Source organism: Ursus arctos, unplaced genomic scaffold (genome assembly GCF_023065955.2).
Source record: "Ursus arctos isolate Adak ecotype North America unplaced genomic scaffold, UrsArc2.0 scaffold_7, whole genome shotgun sequence".
NCBI lineage: Eukaryota > Metazoa > Chordata > Mammalia > Carnivora > Ursidae > Ursus > Ursus arctos.
The window spans coordinates 6,232,244-6,245,882 of NW_026623089.1; the positions used below are offsets into that span (position 1 = coordinate 6,232,244).

The 13,639-nt window shown below is 49.1% G+C and overlaps 1 protein-coding gene and 1 non-coding gene across 14 annotated transcripts in view; both read left to right on the forward strand.

Moving 5' to 3' along the window:
* The first annotated feature begins 16 nt into the window (after window positions 1-16).
* The window catches only part of UROS (uroporphyrinogen III synthase), a 35,373-nt gene continuing 21,750 nt past the window's right edge, over window positions 17-13,639 (forward strand). For 3 of the 13 annotated variants that reach the window (XR_007190016.2, XM_026494379.4, XM_048219081.2), the window contains exons 1-5: window positions 799-5,171; window positions 6,786-6,881; window positions 7,345-7,497; window positions 11,482-11,570; window positions 11,758-11,841. Coding sequence is in view for 10 of the 13 variants with exons in the window: in XM_026494379.4 (XP_026350164.1) it covers window positions 11,508-11,570; window positions 11,758-11,841 (147 nt within the window). In the remaining 3 variants the exon portion in view is untranslated. The other 10 variants (XR_007190017.2, XM_026494377.4, XM_048219080.2 and 7 more) reach the window with 7 other exon arrangements.
* Window positions 4,751-4,823, forward strand: TRNAK-UUU (transfer RNA lysine (anticodon UUU)). Its single transcript has one exon. It is a non-coding gene; the product is annotated as a tRNA-Lys (tRNA).

Below are 13,639 nucleotides of genomic sequence, written 5' to 3' on the forward strand. Positions count from 1 at the left end.
ACCCACACAAGCCGAGGTGGGTGAGGGACGGTGGACATCCTCGGCGCTGAGTCGGCATCAATCCCAGGCCGCTGATGGATTCCAGGGCCGTGATCCCTACAGTCATGTCAACTCTGAGGTCCTGTTTTTGCATTTTCTTCCCCTTCTCCATCCTCCCTCACTCCCTCCAACGCTCCCTCTCCCCTGCGCTCAGTAGTTCGACCCATCTCGGCCCGCCCTCCCCGGACCTGGGCGTCTGTGCGCATGCGCGAGCTCCACCTGTGAGCGACTCCGGCCCCGGGGACCCCGGGCTCGAGTGCTCGTGGCGTGCGGCCACGCGCTGGCTGTTTCCATGGCAGCAGAGGCCACGTGGTGAGGGGGCCGCCCACCCAACTCCTGTCTCGGGTCGCTGCACCTCAGGCTTGTTGGCACCGCGAGATACTGCCCCCGACAGGGCGACCTCCGAGTGCTGGGCACCCGGCCAGCGCCTAGCCTTTCGGGCCTCTGCAGCCCGGCGAGGTAGGTGTCGCCGTCCACGGTGCAGACGATGACACCGAGGCTCGCGGACGCGCAACGCCGGCCTGCGGCGCTAGCCAGAATATGACGAGTGGGGAGCGGAACCCCGAGGCCGCTGCTGGTCTGGTCGGGGGCCGTGGCCCGGGGGCACCGATCGACCCCGAATGGAAGGTCCCCGGGCCCGCGCAGGTGCCTGCACGGCCGGGCTCAGGCCCCCCGGCACCGTCGGTGGCATGGCCTGGTCAGCGGTTGAATGAATCTCATCCGAAGCCCTGCCCCCAACCGACGCTCTTTAAGGTCATTTCTTGACCGGAAAGTTTCTTTTAAGATAGATATTAACTTTAAATGCTTCAGGTCCATTGGGGAAATCTGAACTACAGAGCAGAGCGTACTTTGAGAGAATAGAGTGGAGGGGACTGTGGTCAGTCAGAGAGTGTATACTCTGCTGCTGCGGCCAGTTGTGGCCAAGGGGACTTGCTGGCCCAGTGCCGTCAGATCGTTACATTTCAGGAGAACCTGGAGTTCCACAGGATCGATCCTGATTTTTAACACCTGTGCCAAATCAAATTCAGTCCCCAGTCAGGTTTATCCCACGGGCTACCAGTATGCAGCCATTCATTGTAAAGACTATTTGGAAAGAAAGTCCTTAATTAAAGAAAGACATCAGCTATCTGAGGAGGTCGTCTATGGTTTAACTTTTTTTTCCTCTGTAAAATGAGAAAAGTGGGTTGGATACCTCTGATTCTAAAAATGGAAGGAGCTGCCCCTTGTAGTGAGGTGGCTGCTGCCCAGAGGTTTAAGCAGAAGCGTGATAGATAACCTCTTCTCAGTGATTCTACAGCAGCAGAAAATGGAGTCAGGGTAATGTAAGGGTCCCCGGAACCCCCATGATTGTGTTCTGCGGGTTCCATCCTTCCTGAAATTCTCCGCTACCAGGCCACAGCCTGGATATTGATAGACATGCATATCAGGGATTCACAACTGATGGGGTAGCTTAAAATGACCCCTTTGGGTCCCACAACTATGTAAAAACATCTTCCTGTAATGTACAAGACAGGAAGCTGTAAAAAAAAAAAAGGGAAAAAAATCTATCACAAGGCTAAAATTAGAAAAAAGACTCAAAGGCACAGTGCCAACTTATCAACAGAGTCGCACTTAGACATCATGGATAATTTTTTCTGTTTCTTTATACTTTCTTGCAGTAAAATATACATAACAAAATTTACCATTTTAATCCTTTCTAAGTATACAGTTTAGTGGCATCAAGTATGTTCACTTTGTTGTGCAACGATCACCATCACCCGTCCCCAGATCTTCATCATCTTGCAAAACTAAAACTCTATCCATTAAACAGTAACTCCCCATTTCCCCCCTAGCCCAGGCCCTGGAAACTATAATTCTGGTCTCTGTCTCTATGAATTTGACTACTCTAGGGGAATCCTATAATATTTGTTCTGTGATTGCTTATTTCACTTAGCAGAAAGTTCTCAAGTTTCATCCATGTTGTAGCATGTGTCAGAATTTACTTTTTAAGGCTGAATGATATTCCGTTGACTTATATATCACATTTTATCTATCCATTCGTCCATTGGTGGACACTTGCGTCGCTTCCACCTTTTGACTATTATGAATAACACTGCTGTGAACTTGGATGTACAAATACTTGTTTAAGTCTCTGCTTTTAAATTTTTGGGTGTGTATACCCAGAAGTGGAACTGTTGGATCATATGGTAATTCTGTGTTTACTGTTTTTTAAAGAACTCTACTTTGTTGTAGTTTGCAGATTTTCCAGGGAGCAGGTATTGCTTTGATAAGAGATCGGGGGGGTGGAAAAGCCCTACTTTGTGTCCTCAGACTAGCTCCCAGTGTCGAGCGAATGGTCAGAGTGTGAAGTAGCATAGAGTATTTTATAGGAGCTGAGAAGTGGTGGGAGTGCTTAGGGCATGGGCACGGGCTTCAGACCGGGATTAAATCCCACCCCTGCCACTCACTGTGCTGTGTGACCTTGGGCACGTTGTTCAACCCTTCGGAGTTTTGGTTTCCACTTCTGTGAAATAAGGATAATAATACCTACCCTTGCTGGTTTAAATGAGGATTGAGATCCTGCCATGTAAAATGCTTAGCCCCGTAAATAACACAGAGTAAGCGCTCCCTAAAAGGGCAGCTGTTGTTACTGCTGGGAGAGCAACAGGACATAGCTGGCAAGTGTGAGTTTGAGGCCTGGCTCTAACTTCCCAGTGAAGTGGGCTTCAAGTCATTTCCCCTGTTCCAGAGGTGCTGGGTACATCTAAAGTGGTGTTTTCCCTCAGCGTAAGCAGATATTTACTGAGGATCTACTATGCAGAAGAAAGTCCCTCAAAACAGCCAGGAGTGCAGAGGACCAGCCTATTTCACAATTGCAGGGACTGAGACAAGAGAAGAGCAGTCTAGACCAGAACACAGGTCTCTGCCCTGTCGTGCCGGCTTCTTCCCCTCCACCACACCTCTTCCCGGAGTCCAAAGTGGCCCATGTACAATCTTCCGTACCCCTGCCTGTCTCCTGTTCCTGGTTTCCTCCCATTCTTGCTGCGAGGCAGGTAACAGGAGTTTCTTCAGGCAGGGATCTTTCAACGTGGTCCCGGAGAAATGCAGGGTTAGATCTGTTTACACCATGCTTGGGGGGTTCTGCTGGAATGAGGCTGTATTAGTTCCCCAGGCCGCCAGATCCAAGTGCCGCAAACTGGGTGCTGTTCACAGCAGAAATCGATTGTCTCGCGGGCTAGAATTCCAGGATCAAGATGTCAGTAAGGTGGTTCCTTCTGAGGGCTGTGAGGGGAAATCCGTTCCGTGCCTCTCCCCCAGCTTCTGGTGGTTCGCTGGCCATCTGTGCTGTCCCTTGGCTTGTTAACACATCGCCCGGATCTCTGCCTCCATCTTCACATGTTTTCCCTGAGTGTGTGTGTGTGTGTGTGTGTGTGTGTCCACATTTCCCCTTTTTATAAGGACGCCAGTCATACTGATTAGGGCCCACCGTAGTGACCTCATTTTAACTTGACTACATCTGCAAAGACCCTGTTTCCAAATAAGGTCACATTCTGAGGGACTGCGGCTTAGGACTTCAACACATACATTTAGGATTCAGTCCATAACAGGCCAAGTGCAGGAGTCTGCCATTTCACTGCTTGCTCTTCATAGCAAGTGGTGGGATGATTGTATTTGAACTTCTTGTTGGGAACAACTAAAGGAGTTGTGGGTGGAGGTGAACATTGGACAAAGCCACATTGCTGAGAAGGGGGTTGTTCACTTTTTGAGAACCCTCTTGCCTGCCCCAATCCCTAGAATACTCTGGGTTCTAGTCAACAAAAACATCTCAGCTGCATTCCTCATCTTCAACCAATCTGTCATAAATCAGCTGCTGAACTCATTTATTAATCTTGCCAGACCTTGTCTCCATAGCAGCTGGGATGTGCACATGTCACCCTGAATCATGTCCCATAGCAGAATATGCATTCTGAATCAGAAGAGCCCCAGGCCCAGATGCAGACTTTTACAGCCTTTCTTCTGAATCGTGGCAGTTTGCACTCTGTCTCAACGCTTAGCTCACAGCTCCGTGGTTGTCAGTCTCCCCCCAGCCAGTCTTGGAGCATCTTGAGAGTGGGTGCTGAATGCTATTTGTCCATTGCCCAGCACCCAGTACCCAGCATCACAAGGAAGACTGTGTTTCTAGGGTCAATGAAAGGATTGTGGAAACCCTTACTGCCTAATTGAGAGCTAACTTTCTGGCCTAGAAGGCCAGCTGGTGCTTTCTTAGTTCTCCTTGTTGCTAAAATTCAGGAGCTCCTGCAAGGTGGGCAAGGCAGAGCAAGGTACACCTGGAGCTTCAAGAGTAAGTCATGCCAAAGGACCTTGCTCAGTTGCTCCCCAAGTGCACTGCATGGCATTCTTTGACTTGCTGATCATCCAGAACTCACCTCTCAGTGCCTGCCTTGGCTCTGGTATCTCCCGTATGTGTGTACTGGGGAGTGGGGAGGTACTTCTGGAACCTCTCTTGACTCCACTACCTTCCTTGCCAGTTATGGCCTCATTTCTCCTCTTCATAGCAAAACGGAGTTATTTTCACATCTTGTACCTACATCTTTACCCCCACTTCATTCTGTAACTTACCCTGTTATGGGCTGAATTGTGCCCCCCCCCACAAATTCATATGCTGAAGCCCTAATCCCCGATGTGAACTTTCTTTGGATATAGAGCCTTTGAAGAGGTAATGAAGAGTGGTGCCTCGCTGGCTCAGTTGGTAGAGCATGTGACTTTTAATCTCAGGGTCATGAGTTCAAGCCTCATGTTGGGTGTGGCGCCTACTCAAAAAAAAAAAAAAGGTAAAAGGAGATAAAAGAGGTCATAAAGATTAAATGAGGTCATTGCAAGGTCAAGCCCTACCAGTATACCCATTAGGTGGAGCCCTAGTCCTTTAGGTCTGGTGTCCTTAGAAGAAGAGGAAGACACGGGAGGTCTCTGCGCAAACACAGAGGAGAGGCCACGTGAGCACACAGCAAGAAGACAGTAGTCTGGAAGCCAGGAAGAGAGCTCTTAGCAGGAACCAACCATGATGGCGCCTTGATCTTGGACTTCAGCCCCCAGAACTGTGAGAAAATAAACGTCTACTGTGGGAGCCCCAGTCTGTGGACTTCTGTTATGGCGTGAGTAAGACTCACTCCAGTCTCTGTTCCTTCTCCTTCGCTAGGGTCTCCCGGCCCTCTGCCCAGACTTGCTCTGGCATTGCGTGGGTGCTGTAGGGCTCCGTCCTGGGCCTCCTCCTTTTCTCACTGTGGTCTCACCAGGTCCTCTGACTTCAAATACTTTCTATACACTGACAGCTCCCAAATCTTTGTCTTCTGACCTGACTCCCTGCTGAGCCCAAATTGCCTACCCAGTTTCTTCATTTGGACATCAAATGCCAGTACTCTTCAACTTTTTTAACATTATAGCATACCAAGTAAATGCTAATATTCATACAGCACATTATGGTAAATAGATGAGGTGTGCAGTTTACAGGTGAAGACAGCGAGCCTTGGCCAGCGTGGGTGTGGGAGGAGTGGCCCAGTGGTTCTGGGGGACCTGGACCCTACCAGCTGCCCCAGGGGCTGAGAGGATCAAGCCTGCAGGCATGCCTGTAAGCCATTCACAGTGCACAAATGCGCTGGGGCACCTTGGTGGGGAATAGGCGTCTTCAAACATCATATGTCCCAAGTGAATCTTTGTCCCCATCCATTCCCCATCTCCTGACAGTGCTCCCACTCGCCCCGTTGTTCAGGTTCTAAACCTGACTCCCCTTTCCTCTACCCTGTGTCCAGCCCAAGCAAATGCTATCGGCTCCACCTTCAGAACACATCCAAGTACGCTCCTCCCCACTTTGCCAGCCTAGTCCAAACCTGTACCAGCTTTCACCAAGACTGTTCTTTTTAAAATTTTATTTATTTATTTTTAAAAGAGAGAGCACACAAGTGGGGGGGCGAGGTGTGCAGAGGGAGAGAGAGAATCTTAAGCAGGCTCCACACTCGGTGCAGAGCCCAACCCGGGACTTGATTTCACAACCCTGAGATCATGAGCTGAGCCAAAATCAAGAGTCAGATGCTTAACGGACTGAGCCACACAGGCGCCCCTCACCTAGTCTGTCCTAAGAGCCTCCCAGTTCTTCTCCTTTCTAGTTTGAGTCTTTTCTCCTCACACCTGCAGGTGACCTTACTGGACTGTAAGGCAGAGCACATAACCCTGTGCTCATTCCCCAGTGGCGTCACCTGTCATTCAGGATAAACAGCGAAGTCCTTCTCATGGCCTGAACAGCCTGTGTGGTCTGGTGCCCAGCTCTGAGCTCCTCTCCTCCCTGGGGATGGTGGAAGAACAAGGCAGAAGGAGTACGTCCCCTTTGTGTGACAGGGCCACCAGTCAGCCAGGACTTTTCCATCAGAAGAAAAGTTCTATCCCGTTTCAACCATTGTTCCTTTGGATCTCTGAGCGCCGCCAAACCCACGTCCTAACTGTCCCTGAGGAAGTGATGTCTACACCAGCTCTGCGGGCTGAGTAGGAGTTCGCACTAGAAGCTCTGAGCGGGGCAAGCTTGAGGGATGCAGAGAAGTCTGGGGCGGCTGGAGTGGACCGGGGAGAGCGGAGACGTGGGGCTGGAACGTGCTGGGCTTTCGCAGCTTGTATCGGGGAGATTGAATCTGATCTTAACAGCAATGGAAAGCTTCTTGTTTATAGATTTATTTCTCCTGTTCTCATTTCTGCTTGCCCTTTTCTCTTTGGGGTAACAGGAGGGAAGTGTGGTGTCACGGAACCAGCACAGGACTGAAGGTCAAGGGATCTGTTACTGGCTTTATTGTGCACGGTGTCCTCTTCTTTTCTCCCTGGTAAGTGGGAATAACCTCTGCCCTAGCGAGTCATAGGGCCGCTGAGTGACTCAAAGGACACAATGACAGCTAGCACAGTTCCTGAGTGCTTACTATACACCAGAGACTGATCTAATGCTTTACTTGCATTACTCTCCAAGGTTTGTCCTGTTTCAATAGGTGAGAAAACAGACCTAGAGGACAAAACTCCCCCAAAGTCCCAGGACCGGTCAGTGGCAGAGCTGGGTGGGGTCCCCACTCAGGCAGTGGGGCTCTGAAGAGTGTGCCCCTGACCCCCCACTGCGCTGCCTCTCGTACACTTCGCACAGCCCAGTGTTTGGGAAGACAGAGGCATGAAGATAAAAAGTACCACTCTGGTACGAAGGGCTTAGTTTAATAATGCAAATACTTGAAAGCAAAACCCATCTACCCACTGCAAATAGAGAAAATGTTTCCTCTGGGTTCTACTCTGTGGTTGTCTTAGGCAATAAAATTGATGGCTTCCGGATAATAACTGTAAAGAGATTCCATAAGATGTGCTGCTGGACTTGACAAATAAAAATCAGATATCTACCCTATTCCTTCTCTGCCATTGCTCAAAGCACCTCGGATGCAAAATTAAGAGGAACCATTGCTGGTGAGTCTTTGCCCTGCCAGAATCCCATGTCATCACGTTCAGGGAGAAAGAAATCACCTGATAAGTGCACAAAGATAGTCTTGCTCACACATTACTAATTTTCTTAGTAATTGAAGATTTAAAGTTGATAATGTTTTGAGAATTGATTCCCCCCAAGTGACAGGAACCATTCACCATACTAGTAGCACATTCAGCTCAGAGCAGAATCCAAGGGCTCAGAGAAGGGCCTGCGGGTGATGGGGGTGGGGGGGGTGGGAGGGGAAGTCCCAACAGGTTCTGCAGAGCCAAAGGGTTTGCAGCAAAGGGCCAGGGACTAGGTGAGAGACACTGCCCTTAGCAGAGGAAATACTCCCAGGAGAGGACTGGCTCATGGCACAGCCAAGGGACATGTGTTTCTAAAGGCACAGATGTGGATGGCATCAGGCCGCTGCCCTCTGAGTGAGGAATGACTTCTGTGCCTGGAATCCCTGACTTCCGCCCAGATGGCTTTCTCCAATCACAGGGGTTTAGACAGTGGCATTACTGCAGCTTCTCACAGACCAAGGAAAGGTCCAGAATATTCCCATCCACATCCCAGCCAGCAGGAAGGCAGGGAGGAAAGAGTAGGGGCATGGCACTTCCCTCGCGGGGCGGGACCCATAAACCACTCCCGCTTCCATCCTGTAGGCCAGAAGCTAGTCCCCTGGCCACATCCAGGAGCACGCTTTTATTTTGGGCAAGAGTATGCCCTGTTACTAACGAGGGATTCCATTTCTGTGAGTGAGAAAGGAAGGGTGGGCATTTGGGGACACCTGGCAACCTCTGCCACACTCCCAGTCCAGGTAAGACTTGCCAGTTATGCTTCCAGAGCATCCTGACTTGTTTTAATAGCACTTATCACACCGACTCTGTCATCATTTTTACTTATTTGTAGAGTGTCTATTTTACCCTCCCGTAAATACGAGGCAGGAATCATATCATCCCCGGTGCCTAGGATGTAGTAACTGTCTAGAAATACTTGTTAACTCACTGACAGGATTACACTGAACAAACCCAAAATTTAGGTGGGATTCGAAGAAGAAAGACATTTGCACCTAGTCCCAACCGTCAGGCTGTGGACAGATGGTTTCACCCTAAATTACACCACTGTGTCCTGTTAACTCTGTCTTCAGTACGAATCCCCGATTCAGCACCTTCCTAATGGCTCCACTGCCCGCTCTACTGGGTGGCCATCCTCATCCATCGCTGCCAGTCCTGCTTACACCTGTCGTGGATTCCCATTTCTCATGGTGTCCAAGTCCACCTGTCCTTCCCAGTGGAACCATGGGTATCCTTCTCTCCTGGGAACGCACCCAGACCCTTCCTGACATTTGAACATTTCTCCTCGCTGCTGTTGTCATTCAGATCTCAACTAAGATGCCACCTTCTCAGAGAGGTGGCCCCGGACTGGCAACCAGCTATCAGCATCCACCAGTTATCTCTCCCACATCACCTCCTAGCACTTGGTAGGACTTGAACTTGTACCCCGCCCCCAACACAAAATGCAGACCTAATCTCTCTGAGGCAGATTCCAGGTGTCACTGCCTGAGAACAGTATAGAAACATTTGGGAGAGATTAGCTTCCGGGATTTGAAAGCACCACTAATGTATCCTTTGAAATCTTGGGGATACGCGTCCCAGAGCCTCAAGCCATGGCAGGGACGTGGAGGGGCTGAGGTCTGCAGCCCAGGACTGACTGCTTCCAACGGCATCATGCTTCCACCTGTTAATCTTCCCAATCGTTGCTTGTTTTGTGGGCCTGGAAACATGTATGTGTTAACAGAAAATGCTAAGTTTTACCTGCCACTCAGTGCCATACAGATTCCTGGAGCCCCAGAAGGGGCTGTCAGGATCAGCCAGGCTTCAATCAGAGAAACAGAGCCGATGGGGGGTATAGATTAGGACCTGCTGCAAGGCACTGCCTCGTGCCACTGCGGGGGCTGCCGGGCAAGTCTGAGACCCTGAGTGCAAGCTGAGTGCCCTCCGCCGAGAAGGGTAGGCTGGCCCGGGCAGCAAAGGAAGCTGTGTCCACAGCTGGAATTTCTTCCTCAGAACCTCGGCTCTACTCTGAAAGCCACCGACCAGAAGAGGCCCACCCAGATTATCTAGGATAATCTCCCTGCGAAAAGCCACCCGATTATAGACTTTATCCTCTCTCCAAAATACTTTCGCAGCATCACCTACGTTAGCATTTTTGAATAAATGGGGACTCGAGCCTCACCGGGTTGACACCTGCACGTGCCCATCTCAGAAAGGCTGGTTCCTAATTTCTGCATGAGACACATTCCAAGTAACTTCAGGAAATGATAGGAACAATACTGCGCATGTCCCCAAATCCCCTGTCTCTCTAGCTTACAGCTCGACAGCAGCAGTAATTAGAACTTGATTTCATGATGATTATTTGTTTACCCAGGCTTGGTTGCTTAGATACAAAGCAATTCATTTTGAGCCAAATTTTCCTAAGACGTCCCATAGATATTATAATGTTCCAGAAACCTATTCAGTAATAACTCACAAGTAATGGCTCCCAGAGTTAACACATTTCTGCTCCAAACAATACACGCCTTTTGACTATTATTACCCACTGTATAATATTTAGTAAGTAACTAGCTGGTGGGCCTAATGCTACTTACAGGATAGTAATCCATGTTTCAGGCAGAGTTTATCCTACAGGTCTCTAGCAACATTTATTTTGAAGCTTTTGGGGTGGTAATATTAAATTCCTCCCCCCTTGATACAAAAGAATTTATTATAAAAAAAAAGAAATGTGGATAATACAGAAGGAGGTAAAGAAGAAAATAATCACCCTAACCTGCCACCCAGAAATAATTATTAGTGGTATTCTGATGCATATTCTTTCATATATATGCATTTATTATATTTACAAAATCATACTATTCGTGCATCCTACTTTTTTGACTTCACATTTTGTGATTAAATCCATGTAATTAAGTTATTAATATTTTAATGATTTCGTATAACTACTGTTCTCTCACTGTTGGACATTTACTTTGTTTCCCACTATAAATACCAGGATACAATCTTGCAATTAGAAGAGGAGTAAGTCTTGGAGACCTAACACACAACATAGTGAATACAGTCAACAGTACTCTAGTACAAACTTCCAAGTTCCTAGGAGAGTTGATCTTAATTGTTCTCACCACAAAAAAGAAATAATTGTGAGGAGGCATGGTCGAGGTTAGCTAAGCCACTACTGTAGTAGTCATACTGCAGTACAGAAATATCAGCTGAACAGCTGAAACTTACACAGTGCTGTATGTCAAATACACCTCGATTAAAAAAAAAAAAAGAATACCAAGATCCAGGATGAACATTTTTATGTTAGTCTTTGCATACATTTATGAGTATTCCCTCAGGAGTATTAGTATTTATTCTTAGAAGTGAAATTATAGGAAGAAAAAGCATGAAGTATACGAGGCTTTTGAAACATACCAACAAATTCTTTTCCAGGTCGTTAGAAAACTTTTGAGAGATCTCATGTTTGACACCATTTATAAAACATCATTTGAGAAGTAGAAGGGTCAATGTAATTATTTCCTAAAGAGCTTATGAGCTACTTAGTACATATATCTTGAGATGGAAGGAGTTCTTTATTTCCTTAAAATAATTTGTCTACTTGTTAATGATTCAACCCCAAATTTGTATCACTCCTCTTTAGAAGCCTTAAATGTGTGGCCAGGAGACTGGCTTTCCCTAATGGCTTTCATCTGCCTTTCCAAGTGATATCAGGTGCCACCATGCTGTCCCTTGGCCTTATCAGTGACAGGGTCTTCAGAAGGAACAAGCCCATTAATGCTAAGTCATTGTGGGCGAGGGATAGGTCGGTCACCGCAGCGAGCAGTTGATTACCTTCTTCCCATGCTCCTGTCCCATCCGACATTGCTTAGGAAGAGTCCTTGAGATCTAATTAAGATCCATCCATTTCGTTTCCCTGCTCTGTCACAGGGCCCTGTAAGGACTGCCAGGAGATAATGAAGGTTCTTTTACTGAAAGACGCTAAGGAGGACGACTGTGGCCAAGATCCATACATCAGGGTAAGTGCCTGAGGCTCCTGGTCCCACCCAGCATAACACTGTCTTACTACGGAACCTAAGGGGGTAGGGGGTGGGGGGTCCGCGAACCCTCTGAAGCGTTGACACAGAGTAAAAGTTGTCACTGTGACCCTTTCCTTATTTTCCAAACAACCCTGGCCAATCCAGAACTATATTCTTGTATTTGCAGGAATTAGGATTATACGGACTTGAAGCCACTCTGATCCCTGTTTTATCATTTGAGTTTTTGTCTCTTCCCAGTTTTTCTGAGAAGGTAAGGTCAGTGTCTGAGTACCGTTATTTCTGAGTCTTTGTAGAATCCTTGCCAACCCAAGCTAGAAGGATTTCTTCACTGCCCCCTCATTTTACTACCAAACTTGAAGACAAGGGCAGCTCAGCCTCACCTGGCTCCAGTGGACGCGGCGATGAGACTGTCCCTGGGCTTCCACCAGCTTCTCCAGAAAGCCCCCCTGACCTGGAGGTGGGGTCTGAGGGCCCCCCTCCCCGGAAGAGCGGATTGCAGAGAGGGCTCTCAGCCATGCGGGCCCTTTCTGTTCGTCCTCCCGTTTACCCGGCCGCCCTGACCACACACTGCACAGGTGTTACTTTGGCGATAGGCCCCAGGTTGGGCCACGGAGCCGAGATCTCCAGCAAGTAGGAGCGTTGCTCCCCCACAGCGTCAGGTCTGCTGCCAGGTGTAACCGGGATTGATCTCGCCGGACACAATCTCAGTAAAGTCTTCCAGATGATTCAGATCAAAGCTTCAGTGCTCAGGCAGCCCTCACCAGCGTGCACCCAGTCCCAGGAGGGGAGCGCCATCGGGGTGTCTCCCCTGGAGCTCCTTTATAGACATGGGGGGAAGAGCCAGGCTGGTTTCATGGACTAGGGTGCCCAGCTCTGCTCCCGGTCCCCATGCCTCAGTGCCAGGTACCCCTCCTGCTCTTCATGGAAAGCCTGTGTTTTCCTTCGATTTGGGCCCAATATTGCATGATTCATTCAGTAATGTACCCGACGGACACTGATCCGGCATCTGTCACGCCCCTGTGCGCTGGGCTGTGTGCCGGGAAATGAGGTAAGAAGGACCCAGACCAGCATGCCCTTCCAGAAGCAGCCTTGAAAGGCACCGGGGTCTCATCACTCGAGATCACTTCTTGGACCTCGTGGCCACACAGGTAGTAGAGTCTCCACAGAAGCCTGTCCTGTCACTGCCAGACAGCGTGCCCCCTGAGGGCTCTTCTGGACCCTTCGTCTAGCTCCCTATGCTGCAGGGAGTTGGGGCACAAGGTGCATGCTCGAGTCCTGGCCCTGCCATTCATCGTGGGCCAGTTCTTCTGCCTCTCCAAGCCCGAGTCTTCCATCTGAGATGACAAGAACCCCACCCACTTCCCAGGGAACTTTCACAGAGAGAGGGACACAATATATAAAAACAGCAATGTTCGGTAGATTTTATCACTATTACTAGCTTTGAAAATCAAGGTTTCTACATGGATATCGCCCCTGGAAGATTCCAGTGTTCTTTGAAAAGATGTATTTATTTACCCTAGAGAGAGAAAACACGAAGGCGGGGGGCGGGCAGAGGGACAGAGAGAACCTCCAAGCAGACTCCCTTCTGAGCGCAGAGCCCGACTTCAGGCTCGATCCCAGGACCCTGGGATCATGACCTAAGCCAAAATCAAGAGCTGGCCGCTTAACCCGACTGAACCACCCAGGCACCCCTTGAAGATGCCAGTTTTATTACAGGTGCAGGTCTAGTCTGCCCTCCTACCTGTGCCCCACCCAAGCCCAGACTGGGTCGGGTGGCCCGTTCTGCTCCTGCTACAACTCCCACCCTACAGTGCTCTTTCCTGGCTCTCCCCTTGACTGGGAGCTGCTTGAGGGAAATGCCACGAATAGTGAATTCACCTGCATATCCCAAAAGGCCTAGAATAGTTCCAGGCATACAGTAAACTCCCAGTAGGTGTTGAGTGGAAGAGTGGATGGACAGATGGATGGATAAATGGACGGATGGATGGAAGGAATTAGTTTTGTGAAGCATTTGGAAATCGGGGAAATGTTGAACTTGGCCATCATGT